The sequence below is a fragment of the Geospiza fortis genome, unplaced genomic scaffold (assembly GCF_000277835.1).
Source record: "Geospiza fortis unplaced genomic scaffold, GeoFor_1.0 scaffold16, whole genome shotgun sequence".
Lineage (NCBI taxonomy): Eukaryota > Metazoa > Chordata > Aves > Passeriformes > Thraupidae > Geospiza > Geospiza fortis.
The window spans coordinates 10,513,470-10,535,392 of NW_005054302.1; the positions used below are offsets into that span (position 1 = coordinate 10,513,470).

At 39.0% G+C, this 21,923-nt stretch overlaps 1 protein-coding gene across 3 annotated transcripts in view; it reads left to right on the forward strand.

Annotated features, from left to right (window-relative positions):
• The first annotated feature begins 5,445 nt into the window (after positions 1-5,445).
• Positions 5,446-21,923, forward strand: part of SLC36A4 (solute carrier family 36 member 4) — a 79,976-nt gene continuing 63,498 nt past the window's right edge. Inside the window, exons 1-7 of one of the 3 annotated variants that reach the window (XM_031066096.1) lie at positions 5,446-5,567; positions 6,085-6,175; positions 7,190-7,278; positions 8,543-8,638; positions 9,849-9,933; positions 18,371-18,598; positions 19,276-19,374. In XM_031066096.1, the coding sequence (XP_030921956.1) occupies positions 5,446-5,567; positions 6,085-6,175; positions 7,190-7,278; positions 8,543-8,638; positions 9,849-9,933; positions 18,371-18,598; positions 19,276-19,374 (810 nt within the window). Of the gene's footprint in view, positions 5,568-6,084; positions 6,176-7,189; positions 7,279-8,542; positions 8,639-9,848; positions 9,934-18,370; positions 18,599-19,275; positions 19,375-21,923 lie in introns of those variants that run through there. The other 2 variants (XM_031066099.1, XM_031066098.1) reach the window with 2 other exon arrangements.

Sequence of the window (21,923 nt, forward strand, 5' to 3'; positions counted from 1 at the left end):
ATTAAGTAAATTTAGTGATAGTTCAAAGGTTTCTTTGGCAGTATGTCCATAAGTGTTGGCAAGATGCTGGCAAATTCTAGGGGATAGAAAAGTACGTATGAAGACACAAAATTGGGAGTAATAGTTATAACAGTTTTAACACTATGGATTTAATCTCTCTGTGTTACTGGGGGCTGATTAATGATTGAAATTTGGGTCTTTGAGGATACAGTGCTGACATTTATGCATGATTATAGTGTGATGTGCAGCTGTAATGAATCAGAGATTTATCTCTCCAGTGGCTTAAGGAATTAGTTTCAACATTGCTGAGTTGAACAGTGATAAGGCTGGCAGAAGATGAAATGCACTTTGTGTTGCCTTGGTTGATAGCAGTAGATGCAGAGCTTTTTGGCACCCTGCTTGCGTGGATGTTCACAGAAGAAAGCAGAAACATGTCAGTTTAATTAACTGTTAAAGACAATCAGAAGACAGCATTTGATCTGAAAAGATATTTGTGGTGGAACAAGGAGGAAAGAAATTCATATTGGGTGATGGAAGGACAGGGCTGAAAATTGTCTGGTTCTTCATCTAAGTGAAAACAAAAGGGTGTGCAGAAATGAATTTCCTTATTTTTAGTTGTGCTGAATGATGATAATGCAAAATTTTCAGTGGCTTCTGTGGCTGATCACTGGGTTGGATTATTCATAGTGTGTTTGGGTACGGCCAGGACAGTTTGGTGGAGCATGGATCTAATGTTGGCTGAGGTGTGCTCTGTACCATGTGCTCTGTGAGAACAGCAAGACAACTTCATCTCTGATTCAGGTATGACATGCATGTGCTGTTCTTGTGGTGCAGTTTGAGATTGTGTTTAAATTGCACATATTGGACCTTTGTAGGAAGGAATCAAAGTAAATGTGGGGGTATTCAGTGCCAGTTTTCTGGCAATGACTGTGGATGTTCCAGAATAATTAATTTCAGGCTAGGTCCAAGTATGGAAAGCTGAAGCTTTTTTGTCTCATGTGCTTTAGAGTACAAGTTTGGACCCATTCAGTGTGGATGTTACACAAACCTGGATGTCACTGTGGGTATGGACTGTGGGACACAACCACACTATTCCAACGGTAGAGATCTATTATCAAATGAAAACCCATGCTTAGAAAGTTGCATGATCCACACCTCCCATTTATGTCTCAGTACCATTACTGTTAACGAGTTTACATTTTTAGGCCAAAACCGTAGAGCAGTCATGGGATGAAGGAGGAGTGCTGAGGAAAAGAAGCAACTCAAGAGCATTTTTATGGCTAGGATAGAGACCAGATAGCATTCTTGGAATGTTTTGTATAATGCAGTATTTCAGAGGAACCTGTACTAAGTCATAACCTGTATAGTTATGACAGTGTGAGTTGATGATGTTGCTGTAGCCTGTGTTTTAAAACTTCTAATGGAATATATTCTCAAATGCATTGTTACATTAGAATAGGAACAGCGAACTCCAAGCCTTAGTGTGCATATTGGAAATGGGTATTCTCGGGTCTAATTTAAGCCATTTCTGAGAAGGTGGGTGAATGGGGTAGTGGGACAGTGATAACAATAACCCTGAGATGACTAGATGGCTTTAAGCATGGGAACATGACTTTTCAGAAGAAAAATAGCTTGTGTTAGGAAAAAATTAATTACTTGAAAGATGAGGGGAATGCTTGAATATATCTAAATCTATTCTTAAAGGACTACACAAAGGTGATCAGAAGATGGGTCAGGAAGTTGGGAGAAAGTAAAATGGGATGTCTAAATAAAGTTCAGAGTCTTCTATGTGTCATCTGGCTGCATGGTAAACAGTGTAGATGTATGTATATACCAAGCATTCCAGTCTCAGGTTGCAATGAAAGAAGAAAATTTTACTTTTCTCCCTTAACTGAGCAGTTGCTGGTACTCACTAAAGCTGTTGGTCCTGTGGGTCATGCTGGTCCTCTACTAGTGCTAAATAAGAGCCTTACTTGCTGTGTGTTGTCATTATTGTTAAGCATTATGAAGAGCATCCTACAAAATGTGATGAAGACAAAACTGGAAAATTCATTTAAGTATTATTTCTTTTTATATGTTGTCGAATTTCATGTGATCACAGACTTGCATGCTTGTAGTTTGGCTTGTTCCTTTAGATTGTTAGTTTAGAATCAGTACTTTAAAGAATGAAAACAGCCTAATCAGTTGCTCACTGGGTGAAACTTCCTGCCCCTTCTGATCCCTGAGGAGGCAAACTTTTACTCCAGAACTACAGTATGCAGGTCTTTGTGAGCATCAAATGTGCCCAGCAGGGACTCAGAGCTGAGGGGGAAGGATGGTCATGGCATCCTCAAGAACTAGTCAGCACAATGCTGTGGGAGCAGAGGGAGGGAACTCTGGTGATCCTTCTTTTGATCCATTCACAGGCTATGTGCCATGTACAGAAATGTGGTGAACTCCACCCTGACTTGTATAATTGGAATATCTCTGAGTATAAATTTGCTTTACAGTGTATTTTCTTGTTGAGTCTCTGACCTCTGATTTTTGCTCTTGACTGGGCATCTTTGCTTCTGTCAAATGCTTTCATTACTGACTTTCAGCTTTTCAGACACGAAATTTTGACAACCCTTTGGTGTTTTCAGGAGAGTTTGAGCAATATGATTTAATGTTCATGACTTGGATAAGCTGCTTTCTGCTTTGTGGGGTTTTTACAGTTGTTCTACAGTTTTTCTTTAGAAGTTGTTAGCACTGGCTTCAGTGCTCTGCTAGTGGGTTAAATATCTCCAAGACTTCATATAAACCTTAATGATTTGTTTAATGGCTATGGTGGGTTGACCCTGGCTGGATTCTGGGTGTCCACGAAAGCTACTCTATCACTCCCCTCCTTAGCTGGAGAAAATACAGCAAAATGCTTGTGTGTGGGTTGAGAAAAGGACAGGGAGAGATCACTCGCCAATTACAGTCATGGGCAAAACAGACTCGACTTGGGTAAAATAGTTAAACTTCTTATCAGTCAAATCAGAGCAGGGTAATAATAAATAAGAATAAATCTTAAAAAACTTTCTACCCTGTTGCAGACATCTCTTTATGAAAAATCTTTTCTTTAGGATTTTTCCTTCTGAGAAGCTGTGGCCTCAGAAACAGATGTAAACAATGGTTATCTGCTGCTGTGGAATGCAACAGGTCCGTCTGGATTGGCCCATCTTGGATGTTTATAGTTAATGGCCAATCAAGGACCGAGCTATCTCGGACAGAATCCGAGAGAGCTGCCTTTGTTATCATTCTATTCTTGTCTATTCTTAGCTTAACCAGCTTCTGGAAACCTTCCTTTCTTTTTCCTTTTAGTATAGTTATAATGTAATATATATATCATAAAATAATAAATCAAGCCTTCTGAACATGGAGTCAACATTCTCGTCTCTTCCCCAATCCAAGAACCCTTGTGACCACTGTCACAGCAGACATGTGTCCTTCCCACCACTCCTCCCAGACACCATTCTTTTCTTTAGGATTTTTCCTTCTGAGAAGCTGTGGCCTCAGAAACAGATGTAAACAATGGTTATCTGCTGCTGTGGAATGCAACAGGTCCGTCTGGATTGGCCCATCTTGGATGTTTATAGTTAATGGCCAATCAAGGACCGAGCTATCTCGGACAGAATCCGAGAGAGCTGCCTTTGTTATCATTCTATTCTTGTCTATTCTTAGCTTAACCAGCTTCTGGAAACCTTCCTTTCTTTTTCCTTTTAGTATAGTTATAATGTAATATATATATATCATAAAATAATAAATCAAGCCTTCTGAACATGGAGTCAACATTCTCGTCTCTTCCCCAATCCAAGAACACTTGTGACCACTGTCACACTACCCATCTCTCCATTCTTCCCAGGTTCAACTTTGCTCAGAATTCCTCTACTTCCTCCCCTCCAGTGGTGCAGGGAGAGGGGGCATGGGGACTGTGGTCGGTTCACCACATTGTTTCTTCTGCTTCTTTCTCCTCAGTGGGAGGACTCCTCACACTTTTTCCATGTTCCTCTCCCATGGGAGAAAGTCTTCTGGAAAATGCTCCAGTGTGGGTCCCCATGGGGTCACAAACATGCCAGCAAACCTGCTCCAGACTTAAGACTCTTCTCTCCATGGAGCCACAGGTCCTCTGCCAGGAAGTCTGCTCCAGTGTGGGCTTCCCTTGAGGTCACAGCCTTCTTTGGACATCCACCTGCTCCACTGTGGGGTCCTCCAGGAGCTGCAGGTGGATCTCTTCTCCCCCATGGTCCTCCATGGGCTGCAGGGGCACAGCTGCCTCACCATGGGCTGCACCAGGGGCTGCAGGGGCATCTCAGCTCCGCTGCCTGAAGCACCTCCTGCCCCTCCTTCTGTGCTGACCTTGGTGTTTGCAGGACTGTTCCTCTCACATATCCTCAGTCCGCTCTCCAGCTGTAGCTACTTGGCAGTTTTTTTTTTCCCTTTCTTAACTCTGTTATTGCAGAGGTGCTGCCACCATCACTGATGGGCTTGGACACGTCCCACAGCAGATCTGTCCTGGAAGCAGCTGGCATTGCCTCTGTTAACATGGGAGATGCTTCCTACAGCTTCTCACAGAAGCCACTCCTGTAGCCCCATTACCACCAAAACCCTGACACACAATGGCTGCTTTGTAACGTAAATGTAGTGTGGTTTGTTTGATTGGGTTTTTTTTTAATACAAAATGTCAACATTACAGGGAACTTGAGACTTAGTCAACATATTTTATGAATGGATACTGTGGTAGGCAAGTGTAGGGTAAATAATCTTTTTGCTCTTGGCAGGATTTGCTTTGCTTAACTGTAGTAATTTAAAATGGTTATAATTTCCTCAACATTAAACTGGCATAAGATGTTAGTGCTGCCTGAAAGGCAATTTTGCTCACTACTGACTGCTTGCTATTACTTGGTGCTGTTACTTAGCTGGAATTTTATGCCACTTTAAAAGGTTCAGGAAACTGCAACTTTCAAAGCATGCAACCTGATTCCTATATTTTGGTTCTTTCTTCAGTGAATGGAGATACTTTCTGTGGTATCTGTCTTGCCTCTCTGAGTGCAAACTTAGTGTTTAATTCGGAAGTAGCTACCAGTGTTTAAGACAAATCTCACCCTTTTGTAATGATGGATGACTTTTCTGTTATGCTTTATGTTGCATTAGCTTGCAAAGTGATTTAAACCAGTGACATTTTCATGATAGAAATTTGCTTTTCTTAATGAAAAACTGTAGTCTTTGGCCATAATAGTAATAATAATAATAATAATGAGATGGTGTGCCACTTAAAGGGAGAGACTATCCTGTGCAAACTTGTGCTCTATATATCTGCTTAAATCTTCTTTGTATTTAGGCACATGTTAAAACCTCATTGTATGGGAAGTTTGAATCAGGTCTTACTTCTGAACTGTAAACTTGTTTCTAATGCTAATGTAGTGTTACCTCTGTTGTACAGGCATGGAAGTAATGAAGCCTTTAATTGATGAAGAAGACTCAGATGGTATCTCAGATGAAGAGCATGAAAATGCTTTCCTGCCAGTTAAGACGCACTACCAGGTTGATAATGAAGACGGCATTACGTATGTGTTAGTCTTAAGCTTGTTCAGATTTCTTGCCTCTGTCTTGTTTCTTATGAGCAGTTTTCTGAACTCTGAAAGGGTCTTCTTGGACCTGCAGAACAGTTTTGTGGTATGCTTAAGGACTTTGCATAATTCTCCCAAAAAACAGCCCATTTTGAGTAGGTTCTCACTTCTTTTGAAGCTAACAATGTACTGACTGTAAAATATTTCAAGGTTCCTAGTTGTAAAGTGATTAGAACTATGAAAAGAACTATGAAATGGCTGAGAAATTAACATCTCACAAGCTGGAGTAAAGAACTGAAGATCAGACTTGTGTGTTCTGTTTGAGGGTGCTCACATGTAAGGATGAATAACAACATTATTTGAATGTGTTGCACTTCCTTTTAAATTAGCTGGACCACTGTAAATTTTAAGTTGAAACTAGAAATTTATCATTTTATTATAGAGAAAGGGTGAGGTTTTGTTTTTGCCCTCTACCCCATCCATGTGTACCTCTAATGTGACATTTTATCCTCAGGTTTATACAAACACTGACTCACCTCCTCAAGGGAAACATTGGAACTGGACTTCTTGGTCTTCCGCTTGCAATAAAAAATGCTGGCATTGTGGTAAGAATTCTTTTTTCATAGACTAGAAAAATCATCTAGAAAGATTTTCAGATATATGTCCTGAAAAACTAAAATCTCAATGCTGCTTATTTGTCACTGCCATATTGATAGAGTTGTGTCATTTCTTCTCTATAATTTGGAGAAATCAATACTGAAGATTTAAGATTTTTTTGTTTTCTAGGAAGTTACTGCTTCACCCTGAAGACTTTGTTACATGAGTTGCATTTTTGCTTAGCCAAAGTATTTTTCTGGTCCAAACAAAAAGTTTGTCAGAAAAAAGAAGTATTTTGATTCACTCAAACTCCTGTGATGTCTCATGGGAATTGTTTCTATGGGGTTGTCTTATCTTTGTACAGACTTCTCTAGAGACGGATTGTATGTCTTAGGATGAAGTGTCAGTTTGTTAAATCAATCTAGTGTTTCTGCAAAAATGGGGTATAGCCAAGCTTCTTTATACCTGGTACCAAACAATGCATTTCCTAGGTCAGGGTAAATTTAATCAAATGAAATTTTCACTTTATGACTAAATAATCCTGTAATTCCATAGTACAGGTTGTTCAGTTTGAGAGTGAAAATTACATGGGTGTAAGGCAAGTTCCTTCTGTGAAAACTTATGGTCAAGCTTCTATTCTGAAGCAATTATTTAATTTCATAGTTGTCTGGAGCTTGTAACTTTTGCTGTCATTGCCATTCAAGTGGTTCAAACTACTGAATTGTGCAGTCTGTGCAGTCTTCTTTCTTGAAAAACTTTTTTGGCAAGTGAAACAGAGGAGTGAAGTACTCATTTGGTACTTATGGCTTGATGACCCCTGACTAACCTTCTCTTAAGTAGTGAACTGAAAATAAGGGATGACATGAAACATCAGCAGCAGCACCCTGCTGAGGGTGAAAAATTTTTAATTATTACTTTGTTTGCTACAATGTGAAATTTTTTCATGTAAAGATTTTTCCCCAGCATACTTCCATGAAAGTGTCTGTATTTCCTGTGTCATCCCTTTTTTTTCCCCATACCAGGTTGGACCAATCAGCCTTGTGTTCATAGGAGTTATATCTGTTCACTGTATGCGCATCTTGGTACGTTGCAGCCACTCTCTATGTCAGAGGTAAATGTGGAGCTATTCATTCAGTTGCTGAGTTTGAAGTAATTTTTTTAATTCCTCTTTTCTTTTTGTGATTTTTGGTCTACAAAATACTCTGGTACTGTAGCAGTTTCTTCTGTCAGTTTAGAATCTTCTCAAATTCTTAGTGTGCACCTAGTAATGATAGCTATGCTTTGTGCAACACATTAAAAAAAACATATTTGTTTTCTGTTCAAACACAAAATGAGGTTGGTTTAACTTGTTTTTCCCAGTACCTTCTTCCCTGCTGGCAAATAATCAAGTTATTCTCTTGACAGTTTTAATTGCTTATTTTAAGTCCTTCTTTATATTCATAGAGCTTCTGAGTCTTCATAGCTTTGAAAAATGTAAATAATCTATGAATACCCAGTTTATAAGTATTTTATAGGAGTAAAAGATAAAGTAAGAAATACTGGTAATGTCTTTCAAGATTATATGTGAGCTCTGTCTCTGAATTGTGGCAACTTGATTCTTTGAATATGTAGTGCTGAAGGAAAGTGTTAAAATGATACTATTGAGCAGATAAGTATTAAATATTCCTCCAAGTGACATGTGCAGTACTGTGGGCAAGCAGTTACTCAGGTTTGACTGACAGAGAATTTTGATTAATAGTGACTTTCATTAAATATTTTTATTGTACTGTCAAGTGTTAAAGAGAAGCAGTGGGAGGGTCTCATGTTTCAGAGTGCAGTGAACTTCTGAACTGAGTAGAATCACAAAACTATTAATGTCCCTGTAGCTGGAAAATCTATTTTACCAGATTTATATGATATTGTACTGTGAACAGACCCTGTCATTCCTGATTTTTTCCTGTGTAGTTTTGAATGGTCTTTAAAGTTGATGACTGAAATAAGATCATTGAATCAATTGTGATTAACTGCTTGTGCATCAAGAGTTGAATTCTGTTTAAGTTCTTTGTAACTTTTAGATTTCAGATTAATTTCTTAAGGTCATATGACAAGAACATGATTTTGGAGTAGTTTATCAAAAAAACCTCTTGCTTTGTAAGAAACTCATTTAGTACTGTTGAACTGGGGGGAAGCAGCTCTGTGTTTCATATGCTTGCAGAGAGCTAAATAGCCCTTGCTGGGGTAAAGAAGCCCAAACCATACCTCTGAAATTCAGCAGCAGAGTGTTGTCACAGGTAACAACCTGGTATAGTCGTGGAAGACAACAGCATTTTCAAAGTAGGATTCTGGGTCGTCATAGTTTCTGGTAACTCTGTTTTTTCTACACTTTTTGATATCAGGATGAAGAAGTCCTCCCTGGGATATAGTGATACAGTCAGCTGTGCCATGGAAGTGGGGCCCCTGACTGCTCTTCAGAAACGAGCTTCTTGGGGCCGGTAAGCTCGAACTAGAATTTAATTGAGTAAATTTCATTTTTAAAAGTTAATGGCTACACTTGGAATGATTAGGAGATTTCTATTTTACTAAGATTTTACCTTCCTTGAAAATGCTCTTATGCAGTGTTATTTCCTCCTGCCAGCTGGTAGTGGTGAAATGGGAAGATATCTGACTTTATTAGCTATATCAATTTTCAGTTCTACAAGAGCTCTGAAGAAAATGAATTCTGTTTAGTAATATAGGAAGAGATGTGTTGTAACCAGAAATGCATTCTGTGTTGTCTAATGCAATGAAGTAGTTTAAGTTTTCATTCTCTTTTCCCAACATTTCTCTGCATTGCAGGTTTACCCTGCAAATGTTAATTACTTTGATGTATGTATTCTGAGACAAAGCAAAACAATTCTTTGGTTCCTGTTTAAATACAACATACAAATAATGGAGAAATATTTACTGTTTTTGCAATAATGACACGAAGATATAAATGGCTTGTTGTGTCTGTTAAATATTGTATCTCTCTTTTACCAAAAAACCACATTATTTTTTCTTTGCCATCTGTTGCTGTTTGTAGAGTTTATGGTATGACTGCACAGTAGTGAAATTGAGAATCTGAAACAGACACATTGCTCAGTGTTAATTTAAAATGGTTTTTACCTCACTTGGGGAAGAATTTTTTAAATTCCTGTTACTTTCAAGGATGCAGCATCTTGCTAGTGAGCTAGTGTTTTAAGGTATGTTGTGATGACTTCATAGGGATGAAGTAGAACTCAATTAGAAGGAAAATTGGTTTGTGCTGATATATAATTCTGATGGATTTTTTAATATTCTGATACATAATTTTCTATTGCACCAAAGAGGTACAAGCCTCAAATGGGCACTGGGGTCTCCAGAGACCTGTGCTGCAGCAAATCCATTCTCTGGGACAGATCTCTGCTCTGTGCTTGACTCTAGCAGAGTTTCACTGCAGTCTGTCTTCAGGCCACCATTGTGCGTCACTTTTTCCTAAAGCAGTCTGAGCCACAGTGTTCTTGCAATGATCACCACCCTGTTTTGACAGGGGAGGAACCTGCACTGCACTGCTTATGAGATTAATGTGGCATTTGAGTCTAGCATTTTGACTACTCTAAAAAGGAGCAGTAATTGCATATTAGGTAGCAATGGGATAATTGTTTGGATCTTAAGTATAATGTATGTTTGTTTTTTCTTCCTCAGGTATATTGTGGACTTTTTCCTAGTGATAACACAGCTGGGATTTTGTGGTGTTTATGTTGTGTTCTTGGCAGAAAATGTGAAACAAGTGAGTAATGCTGCCATATGAAAGCAGTTATGGGTTTAGATTCATTTTCCCTCACTTTTATTTGCTATAAAACTTTTGGTTAAAAGGGGCGCAGTGGGCAAGGTGAACTAAATTCAGCTCTTGTGAAGGTGTATATTTCCTTCTAACTTGTTTGTTGAGTTTAAAAATTAATTGTGGAAATGATGGAAGATAAGGCATAAAATGGTGTAGGAGCCAGTTGTCCCAGAAATATTTTTTTTTTGCTAGACTTTCTGCTGACTTCCTTTTTTCTCGCCAAACTCCTGGGCATATTTTATCCTTTTCACATAACTGGAATTTTTTTTAGGTTCTTGTTTAGTCCCTTCTATTCACAGAATCCACTGTATCTAAATGAATCCTGATTTTTGTTCCAAAAAATGCCTGACATTGACATTTCTACAGCTTCCTCAGTAGTCAGTTCCAATGCTTTCTTTATGTGTTAGACAGCTGCTTCTTTATGGAAGCCTCAGATTTCTTACTGATATTGTAAGTTCTTTTTTTTCGTGTTCTAGCTATAAGTAATTTATTCTTTTCTATTTGTGGACATCTTTTATATTTTTGAATATTTTTGTGCTGTCTCCCCTCTATTAGATAGAGGGGAGACATGATATAATCTTAAAATTGTTCTTGCTCTTCTGTGAATACTTTGCATTTGGTCACATCTCTTTCTTTCAAGTTTTATGCCTGAAGTTGCTGAAGTTGACTAAACATTGCAAATGGATCCCCACAACCACAAACCCCTTTACACATTGCAAACAACCCCAAACCTTTCAATAAAACCCAGCTACCCCTTTTCTTCCCTGCTGCCATCCATCACTGACAAAAGCAAACAAAACCATGCCTGGCACTTTTGTGACGCTGCTTCTGCTTTCATGTGCCTGCTTTGTCTCTTGCTCTCCAGTCCCTCCAAGCTCTTTCTCACAGTGGGATTCTGTTGATGGGATCCTGGTGGGTGTTAGTCCTTCCTCAGGGCACAGTTGGCAGTTGCAGTCAGCAGTTTGTGTGTCTGAGCACGTGGTCCATGGAGGGTCAGCCCGCACAGGATGGATGCTCAAACAGGCACGTTGAGCTTGTGGTGCCCTATCTTCTTTTCACAATTCCAGGACACTACCAATGTGCTCTGCCATGTTTTCTGCTCAGGGGGCAGTGGTTAGTCAGTTGTCAGAAAGCTTGATGAGTCTGAATCTCATTGGGCCTGTATCCACACAAGCACTGGTGAGGCAGCACCTCGAGTTCTGTGTCCAGGTCTGGGCCCCTCACTTCAAGAAAGACACTGAGATGCTGGAGTGAGTCCTGGCAAGGGCAGTGAAGCTGGGGAAGAGACTAGAGAGGAAGTGATATGAGGAGTGACTGAGGGAGCTGGGAGTGTTAAACATGGAGAAAAGGAGGCTCATGAATGACCTCATCACTCACTGCAACTGCCTGACAGGAGGCTGTAGCCAGGTGGGGGTTGTTGTTTTCTCTCAGTCAGCCAGTGACAGGATGAAAGGACATAGTCTGAACTTGTGCCAGGGAAGGTCCAGGTTGGACATCAGGAAGAATTTCTTCATGGGAAGGTTTGTTAAGCACTGGAACAAACTGTGTGGGGAGGTGGTGAAGTCCTGGAGGTGTTCAAGAAACAAATGGATGAGGCACACAGTGCCATGGTGTAGTTGACAAGGTGGTGATTGATCAAAGGTTGGACTTGGTGATCCTGAGGATCTTTTCCAACCCAAACATTTCTGTGACTCTCTGATTCTGTGTATGCTCCTGTGAGTAGTGAAGTGAGGAATAAGGTGTGGTACGTTGCTGAGCATTAATTGTCCATATGGATTCTTACTCTCTCCATAAGGTGGGCAACAGGTGTCTTGGCATAGCTTAATTTAATTGGGAAGGAGAGTTCCCCCTTGGGCAGTTAGCACATAGAAGATAGTTTGGGTTTTTCATCCCCTTGTGGATGAGTATTTATATAGTGTTTAAGAAGTGTTCCAAGTTATGTGGATGAAGATCTGTCAGAATTAGGCAAATCTGTGTATTTGGAAGCTGGGTACTCTGTAATTTGTATGTTGTGAGGGGAAGAAAAAAAGCCTTTAAAACTACACTCCTACCTTCAGAATCTGTCTCTGAACCTAAAAATACCATCTGATGTCATTTTGCTGGCCTTCTGAAATGAGATCTTTAATGCATGCCTTGTAATGCAAGTTTAAATTAAAGCCTTTCTTATCAAGTGCTTATCTGATCAGCTGGTTATGTATATGCGGTGGCCTTAGGCAAAAGATGAGACTGAACATTTGCTGACCTTGGCTTTTGTAGATTGGGGGGAAAAAAACCCTAAAATGTTTTTCAGGAAACTTTTTGCTTTCTTGAGGAAACATTGAAAGCTCTTACAGGAAGGCAGCTGCTGCAAAAGCAGTAGCTGCAGAGACCTACAACATAGACCCAGTGGATGAGTGGATTAAAGTCATTGACAATTCAGAAGTTCCACTTCCAAATGTACTTGATTTGGACTGCCCTGTGCTTGCTCTTCTCTGAGGGAGAACTCTGGTTTGTTTCGTCCTGGCAACTTTTATTGCAGAAATCAGTCCCGTAGAGGGCACCAAAGAACAAAAATTGGTACAGCCTAAATCTCTAATGATTTGGGGTAGAGAAAGGATGGGGAAGGTGGACAGAGGGAGTGGAGGGGGCAGGAAGGGGAGAACTGAAATAAAGGAAAAGCATAGTAAAACTATTACTGATAGCACACCTTGAGCGATACATCTGCATTATAATCTGTACTTTGCTGATCATATTTGCATGTTGGTGTGTGCAAATTAAACCTATTGAAACTGGTGGAAACTTATACTGAGATTTTTCTGCATTACATTACGGCTTCCCAGACACTGTGATGCAAGATCCCATCTTCAGTTATGTTGAATAGCAAGTCAAGCTTTTCCTAAGGAAAAATATTTTCCAGGAGCACCAAAGAAACTTAGACTGGTGACAAAAGTTCTGGTTAACTCTGTCAGGATGTAATACGAGACTTATGGGTGAAAGTGTTTCAGACTGGAGAAGACCAGTAAAGCTGGAACAAAAATCTTGAGGGGCGACTGCAGCAAGGCTAGGGAAGGAACGCACCGGGTTAGAAAAAAGAACCCTGTGCTCAAAAAAACATGGTTCCCTTTCATGCCATAGTTGCTTTGCATTCCCTGCTTGGACAGCAGAGGACCTGTCAAGAGTCCTGGCATTTCATAGAATCATGAAATTGTGAAGGTTGGTTTTGCAAAGATTTTTATCAAGATCAACCAATACTGCCATGTTCATCAATAAACCATGATCCCAATTGCCACATCCACACATTTCTTGAACACATAAAAGGGTGGTGATTCCAAGACTTTCCTGGACAACTTCTTCCAATGCCTGACCACCTTTTTTAGTGAGGGAAAATTTATCAGCTTTCTCATGAATATTTGCTGAGTTCTCTGCAAAAGTGTCCTCTTTCATTGTTTGCTGATAAAGCTGAGAAGTTCAGCTTTTTGTGAGCATTTTTTAAGATCTTTAGCACCCTGAAGATGACACATCAGTAGCATACCATGTAGTGGAATTCTGATTTTTTTTTTTCAAATTTTTAGGGAAAAACCTCACAAAACTTTGGGAATTGTGCTTAGTCATAAAACTGGATGTGTTAAAAATGCTGCAAAGTACAGTATTAAGTTGCAGGGAAGTGCCAGAACTAAATGAGCTGTGAAACATTTATTTGGCCTCTTCATGCAAAATTACAGGGTTATAATATAGTCTTTATCTCTCTCTAATAACATACTGATTTCATCCCAGATCTGGCCTTGTGTGTTGAACTGGCTGTTGCTCTGAGCTAAGTAAGGAAGAAATTAGGAGGAACCAGTGAGTTCAAGGACTGCTGTTTTGAGGTCACTAAATGTTGAAAAGTCCATAAAATTGCATGACAGAAAGAGTGGGGTTTGGGATACAGGCAAGGAAACAGTGGACTCAGTTGAAGAGACTAAGGACATGGAATAATTTCTTGCTTCTGAGATAGTTCCTGTAAAAAGGAAGTGTTTCATTGGTTGAACTGAATTTTTTGCAGCCTAATTGTGCATTAGTTTTCTGAGTGAAGGAACTTGATAACTAGATTTGCACAATGTTTGATCTTCTTGTATTCAGCTGAATGCTATGCTTGGGTTGTGTAAATGAGTGAAAAACTTTTTCAGACATCACACTAGCATGGTAAATTAATGCTTGAGTAACTGAAGTAACTCCTGATGAAATCTTTTGTCTGGGGGCATCGCTATGCTTAGGGACTTCAGTGTCTATGTGCTTCCTTTCTAAAATCATAATGATATTTCCTCATGTGTTTTGGGGAAATGTTTGACCCCAAATCATGTTGCTTTGTTCAGGACAAAGACAGTTACATGGAGTGTTGGCTGTTCTTGGCTCAGCATGACTGCCATATGCAGTAATTCACTAGCAGAGAGCAGCAGAGGATTGAAAGTGATTATTGTCCACAATAGAAATCTGAGGTAATATTAATTCTAGTATTTAGGAGACTAGATTAGATAGAATGTGCATCATAGTCCATCCAAATTCTTCCTGCTGTTTTGTATTTTGGTACTTTTGGAACAGTTTTAAGTATTCTCTGATCAATTTTTCAAGGAAAATATAGGAAAACACTTCCAAAGTCATGATGATGTTAGCCTAAAAAGTCATTATAATCTCATCTTCATTGGAGTTTTCCTTTGCTACTCTGCTGTCAGATCTCCCACAGCCATTGTTTCATTTTAAGAGAGAGAGTAGTGATCCTTACTTTCTATAATTTTTGCATTTTACTTTCAAACTCAGCTTTCTTCTACCTGTCAGTAAGTCGTGCCTGTTTGTTTAGTTCTCCCACAAGATTAACCCTTGCTGGATCTTATCTGATGTTCCAGGATATTTTCTCTGGTCTTGCCTAAGCCTGTAAGTGGTACTGCTCTGACTGGTGGTGTTAAAGCTGCTCTCTTGATACAAAGTTGATTTAAAGGTGTATATATATCCACAAAAGAGAGTAAACAGTGTCCTCCTGTGCATTTTTATCAGTATAACTGTGTCCATAAGTCTGAATTTGTACATGATGAGAAAGCACTAGATGCCACTTTGAATTTAGGAAGTTTTTCCATGCTGTCACTGACAATAAATATCCTTGTATCCAACTAATGTTGTTATGGGATGGACAGATGGATGAATGGACAACTAGCTAAAGAGGGGGAGGTAAAGCTGTTTGTGTCATCAGATTCAGAGGGTAGTGGTCATGATCAAGAGCCAGCAATGTTCCCTGAAAACAGCAGCATCCTGGGTTGTATGAACAGAAGAATTGCTGGTAGATGGAGAGAAGTGATTGTCATCCTTACTACCCATTTGTTAGACCATATCTGCTGAGTTCTGATATCCTCAATACTGGAATGCCATTGACAGACTGAAGTGAGTTTAGGGGAGCCTGCTGAAATGATTGAGGCTGAGGCTCCTGTCCTTTGAGGGCTGCAGAAACTGGGCATTTTCAACTTGGAGAAGTGGCTTTTGGAGGACTTAAAAGCAGCCAGGACTCAAAGGGTTTAGAAAATAAGGTTTTGTACTTGGTGAGGTCAAATGGGAGGACAAGGTAAAGTTGTAAAAAAACATACAAGTAGGTACCATTCCTATCTCAGACTAAAGACAGCTGTGACTGCAAATCTGGTTAATGCAGAATAGTAATCTGTACGGAGCAGGTTAAGAATTTCATCATTTCATCATTATATTTTTTATTTTTTTCCCCTTCCAGCTAGAATATCTTTGATGCCCTGACTTCTTTCTTTAAGTGGGAGGGGGGGCTGCTACAGGCTCCTGCGAGCCATGAAGTTTTTGAGAATCTGTTTGGCCTCCATTTCTTTCTCCAGAGAATTCTGGAGCAGGGAACAGTGTAGGGAGAAGGGTTACCACACTTACTGTATTGTAAAGCAGGTTATAGTGTTGTGATTTATTGCAGGAATATAACTCATTCTGAAGGTGCAAATGGGAGGTGGGAAGGTGGGACCAGGGAGGCACTGTCTGAGAATTTTAGTCAGCTGTGTTTTGCTGATTGTACATCAGTATCCATTCACCTGATGAAGGTTGTGGAGAGTTTGTGTGTAGCTGTAGTATGTTCTTTCTCTGTGCTTCCCTTAGTACTCTTGTGAAAAAGTAAATGGCAGATAATTATAAAGGCTATTTTGTATGACCACACTTACCTAACACAGTGTGGAGATGTGATCTTATCACACCCATCATCAGGGCAGTTGATCACAGTAGGCCAAAATTTGGGTATGATTTTATAGACTATTGTATACTGCATTTTCCAACTGTAGTAGCCAGTAAACTCCAGTTGAATGGAATTTGTAGTGGTAATAGGAAAAATATTTCTGACTTCAGGCATTTTCTAATGAGGTTTATGTGTACTAAGGGAATGCCTCTGTCTTTAAGAGAAGACTGAAGTGTTTGAATACTTGAAATTATTTGAGTAGAAGCTGCTTTATACTGTGGTATTGTAAAAATGTATTTTAGAACCTGAACTGTATCTTGCCTGCTAGTTTTTTATTTGGTTTGGGTTTTTTAAGGAATGAATGTTTTATTTATTTTTTTCTAATAGCTCATTAGGCTACAGATATTTGTATAAATTGAAGACATGCTGGGCTAAATATTTATTGTAGCAGAGAGTTTCCGTGCTCAAATTACTTTGTGATTCTTAGAAACTCTTTTACATGTCCTTGTGTGCAGAGCAGCTCTGGCTACCTGCAAGTGCATACAAGCAAGTAAACACACAAGACCTGTTAAAGTGAAAGGCCTAAAGTGCTTGTTCTGCATTTCTGTTTTAAGTGTAGTGGGAAAGCAAGAAGCTTCCGCAGAGAGCTTTACTTCATGTGGCATTAGGGAAGTTGTTTGCTTAAGTGTTTGACTTACAGCTTGGCAAAGTCAAGTTATTGTAGCTGTGTGAATTCAATTCTAAATGTAATTAGAGCTTCTTTGTAGCTTTCTAAAAGCGGTATCTTATAAAAACTACCAGATGTTAAATGTCCTGCAAGTGACGCTTTAGATTCTTGCAAGGTAGAAACCATCAGTGTTTCCATAATGACCAGTGATGTTTTCATATAAAGTGAGATTTCTGGAAAACATGCAATTGCAGAATTGTATCATGTAGCTTTTCCTTTTTTATTGTGGAAAAAAGAGTACAGTGCTTTTGGTTACAGAAAGAATAGTTTTAAGTTAATTCTCTATTTCTGAATTTGTGGATTGTTCGAAACAATGGAAGTCAAGCAAGTTATTTCAGTTATAAATCAGTTTAGCATTTTTGTTCGTCTCTGTGCTATAAGGATTTTTTTTTTTCACTGTCTAGGTATGTTTTTGTAGCCATCAAGCCAAAGGCTTTATGCAGCATGAGCAGATTAAGTATAGTCATAGGCTAATTTGTAAGATGCTGAATGCAATGGTAGAGACGAAAAGGATACCTAAGGGAAACAGCATGGGGAGATCTAAAACAAATAAAACTGTTCTTGTTTTGCAGCAAGCAGAATAACCACCAGCTCTGGATGTTTTGATTGTGGTGTGCACAGCACAGATGGCTGTGTAAATTTCCACAAAACAAATTTTTGGCAGTTGCAGCCACACTGACTTTTTCCCGAAAGAAGCAGTGAGAGTCATGAATAGTTCCAAACTGAATCTTCTGATTTGCACTACATGCAGCTATTGTAATGTTATGTACAAAAAAACCTCATGCACTTTCACTTGCACATACTTTTACCTAATGCACATTCACTGTGTACTACTTTTAATTTATAGGCAATAATTTGTATCAGTTTATTAGATACAGAACTCTCCATTCTGTCATGGTTTTTAAAGTTGTGTTAATGTTTATTAATAAAAAAGTGAAGAGTGAAAAAAATTCATTTGAATTAAATGAAAGACAGACGTGTTCATATTCTAGCATTATTTTGTATGTATGCTGCTATGATGTGCATGGTGAAGGCATAAGGTTGTTAGGCACTCAACTCAAGTGCAATAGCATTTTATTATCTAACCCACTTACTCTCCCTAGGAAAATTCAAACTCCTAAGATTTAGGCCCAGGTCTGTCTGTCTTGCTTCCAGTTTACCAAACTCTCCCTTTCTGAAAGGACTCTGATCTAAACTGCATGTGTGAATTTCCTCTTTAGTCAGTGGTGGGATAATGATGCTTTCAAGCCCTGTTCTCATCATTTGGCTGAAGTATGAAACACTTGCTGGAAGTGCCTTGTCTTCCCCTCTGCGCTGAGTTCACGTACAGGGATCTCAAAATTCCTGTCCCTCACCAGGTGGAACGGAGAGACAAACTTCCCTGCAGGAAAACAGCAGTGTGACCACATATGTGACCACATACTCACTGCTACCACTGTTTAACATGTTGGTTTTGTTTGTTTGTTTTAATAAAGGTCCACGAAGGATTCTTGGAAAGTAAGATTGCTCCCATGAATGTTAGTGCCACTGGCAGCTCCTCTGAGAAAAGGAATACTGATTTACGAATATACATGCTGTGCTTCCTGCCATTCCTGGTCCTCCTGGTCTTCATTCGTGACCTTAAGAGCCTGTCCTTGCTTTCATTGCTTGCCAATCTGTCCATGGCTGTCAGCCTGGTGATTATTTACCAGTATATTGTTAGAGTGAGTATAAAAAAGTTTATTATCTGTTCTTTTCAGTGTGGCAAGTTACGTTTGTTGAAGTAGATATATACAGACTGACAATTTCTGAAATTTATCTCATATTTGAGGCATCTTAATTTAAGATAATGAAAATATGTATTTTGATGTGTGGGAAGTGGAGCATGGGGAGAAAGGCAACGAGAGATATAGACTGGGCAAGGAGGCAGGAGAAATGATAAAAAAAAATGGGTAAGATAGTAATTAATCATTCTGCAGAACTTTGGCTTATATTAAAGAGATGTTCTTTAGTGTCCCTTATGGTTACGAAGAATATCTGTGCAGTATGAAAGCAGGTTAGAAAGAGCAGTAAACTAAGAAGTTTGCAGAAGATAAGACTTGAGATTGCACTTTCCCTTCTGTTTTAATTGATGCTCTCTGATGCACACAAATGTGAAACTTTAAATGTGAAAATTTCTAGTGACAGTGATGGAACCTAGAATAAATAGCTCTGCAAGTTTCTGTGTGGGAAGGTGACTATAAATGTGTATAGAGGACTAGGTTTGGGAGGAAAACCAGGGATTGTAAATAGCAACGTATACACCACTGTCAACATGTACTGAGTTTTCTTTTGTATAACATAATGCATCAGTCAAAATTGTAGGGAGAGCTAATGCACTGTTTTACTTTGTTTTCTTCAGGATCTAGCTGATCCTCGAAAACTGCCACCTGTGGTTGGCTGGAAAAAATACCCACTGTTTTTTGGGACTGCAGTATTTGCTTTTGAAGGAATTGGTGTGGTAAGTGCTTTTCTCTGACTCTTCAAAATCACTGGTTTTGTGCTGGGGATACAGGCAGTTTTACTCCTGTTGTTATTTTTTTTTGGTTTTGTGAAGCACTAATCTCGTGTGTTGGTATGAAAGGGATTAATTTGTCTGGTCAAATAAGGTGAAAGTTGTGGACACAATATCCCCATGGCTTGGATGCTTAACTCTGTCCCAAACTGCAAAAATGCATTTAGTTCCAAATAGTTAGTGTCCGGAAAATCCACAAACACCTGATGTTTATGTCCAAAAAGGACACAGAGGAGTCCTGCAACTTTATTTAAACAAAGGCAGAGAGTCCTCTGGGGCCCACACCTGTGGGGTTTTCTCTCTTGAGGTTTCAGAGAGTGCAGCCTCCTTTTATCCCAAACTCCCTGCTACATGTTCCCCTCTTCCTTTCCCCATTGCTGAGGTGCTTGGGAGGTACAGCCTTCCTGAACTGCCTACCACATATTCCCCCCTTGAACCTAGTATTTTACCCCAAAGTTTAGAAGTTCAGGATTGTGCAGGCCCACTTGGCTGTTTCAGGAGCCAAACTGTTGGGGCTCTGTAAGGAACCTGCTGCCCAAAGCCAGTGGAGACATTAAGACTAATTTCAAAGATGTTAACACCCATACTTTCATCCATCAAATTATTTGCAAAGACATTAGCTTTCGTCTCATTAGTTAACCACTTTTGTTCCATGTGGTATATTTTAAAAGGTAGCTAAAGAGGCCTCTGGGAATGGTAGGTCATAAATTGTTGGGGAAATTAGTGTATATACTTTATTTGTTCTATATTTACATATTAAGCAAGTATTATGCTTAAAGTGTATGTTTAAAATTAAAAAACAGCCAACCAACCCCTCCTTCTGTCTCTACCCCATCCCCCCAAAAAATTCTGAACAAACCCAAACTAAAAGAACTCCAAAGCAGCATACAGTTAATCTGAAATGATTGTCTGTCACTCATATAACACAGAAGATTTTCAAGTCTGTTTTCTATTTTAGATTTGTCAATTCTGACTTAAACCAGATTATTTTACCTTGCTGCTGTGTTATCAGTGGCAGAAGAGCTGAATAGGAAAACCTTTTAACTTATGTTACAAAAGTATGTTTTCAAACTATTTTCCATTGTTTCTTACTTGTGAACCGATTGATCCAGAGGTTTAGCTACCATATATCTGAGTATATCTGAACTTCTTTCCTTTTGTCATCTGGAAATTTCATTATAGGAAATCAGCTGTTCGTCTGAGATTATTTGATACCTACAGGTCTTGAGCAAAAAAACCTCCCCAGGCTCAGAGAATCAGACTGGACTACACTAAGCTTTTTGGTTATATGGTCTGCCTGGGACAGACAACACTTGCTGTGTGTGTCATGCACGGTACATCTGATGCATGTCCCAGTTTTATCAAGTTTGCTCATGTACTGCATAGCACGCAGGTATTTGTAGCCAGGGAATCCCAAGTGAGAGCTCTCTAAGCCTTGGGAAGGTGGTGAAGGCTTATCATTTGGTAGCAGTAGTTTATTGAATTATAGGTAGGGAATTGGTTTATGGTAATTATTTTCTGGCACATTAGATCCCAAATTAGACAGCTCCTTAAATTTACATCAGTAGTGGCAGCATTGACTTCTGATGTAAACCTCTTAAAAGAACTGCCCAGAGCATTTGCTTGTTTGACTCACTGGGTGTTACTAAGGTCATTTTCAAGAACACCAAGTTTTTTTCTCTCTTTTATTCAAGAGCTTAATGATGTAGGGTTTATTCTGTGTGTACCTTTAAAATGTAAAAATGCTACTTTATATTATTAGATATTAGTGTTATGTATGTATTGAATGTATTTCTGCATAGGCTGTCTCTAATTTTTACTTGGTCGTAATTTACTCCCACTTCAAAGCAAATGGAAAGCATGGTTAAGTTTTCACCTTGTTATTAGTGTTTTCAAACTAATTAAATCTTTATGTTTATTATGGTTCAGTACACTTTGTGTATGTGCTTACATTACACAAAACCATTAATATAACATGGCTACCTTTATAAACTGAAATGAAAGTGAAAATCTACAGCTTAATGTCTCTTCATTATATGCAGCATGATATTAAGATGTCCCTGCCTCTCAGGGGTATTTTGGGCATGCAGCATGTTTGCTGTGCATGCTTATGCTGTATTTGCATTCACTATAGAGAAGATCTGAAGAAAAGATTATTTCATATATTTGAATAATCAGAACTAAACAAAGTTGTTGAAGCATGAAATAAAAAAAAGATAAGTGAAGCAAAGCAAAACAAGACATTTCCTCTTTACATAATTAGTATTTCATGTAATTCTTGGTGAATGATTTAATTGATAACTAGTTATTATAGCTCAGAAAGTTACCATCACAAACCTGTTGTGTAGCTTATGCGTGGTAACTTTGATACCCCCTGTCTTACTGTCGTTTGTCGTTCCTAGATCCTTGTGGTTGAGTTGTTCTGGTAAGGAAAAAAAAAGCTCCATTTAATTCAATTGACTCCTTAGTCTGCTCTTGTCTGACTGCAGGCACAT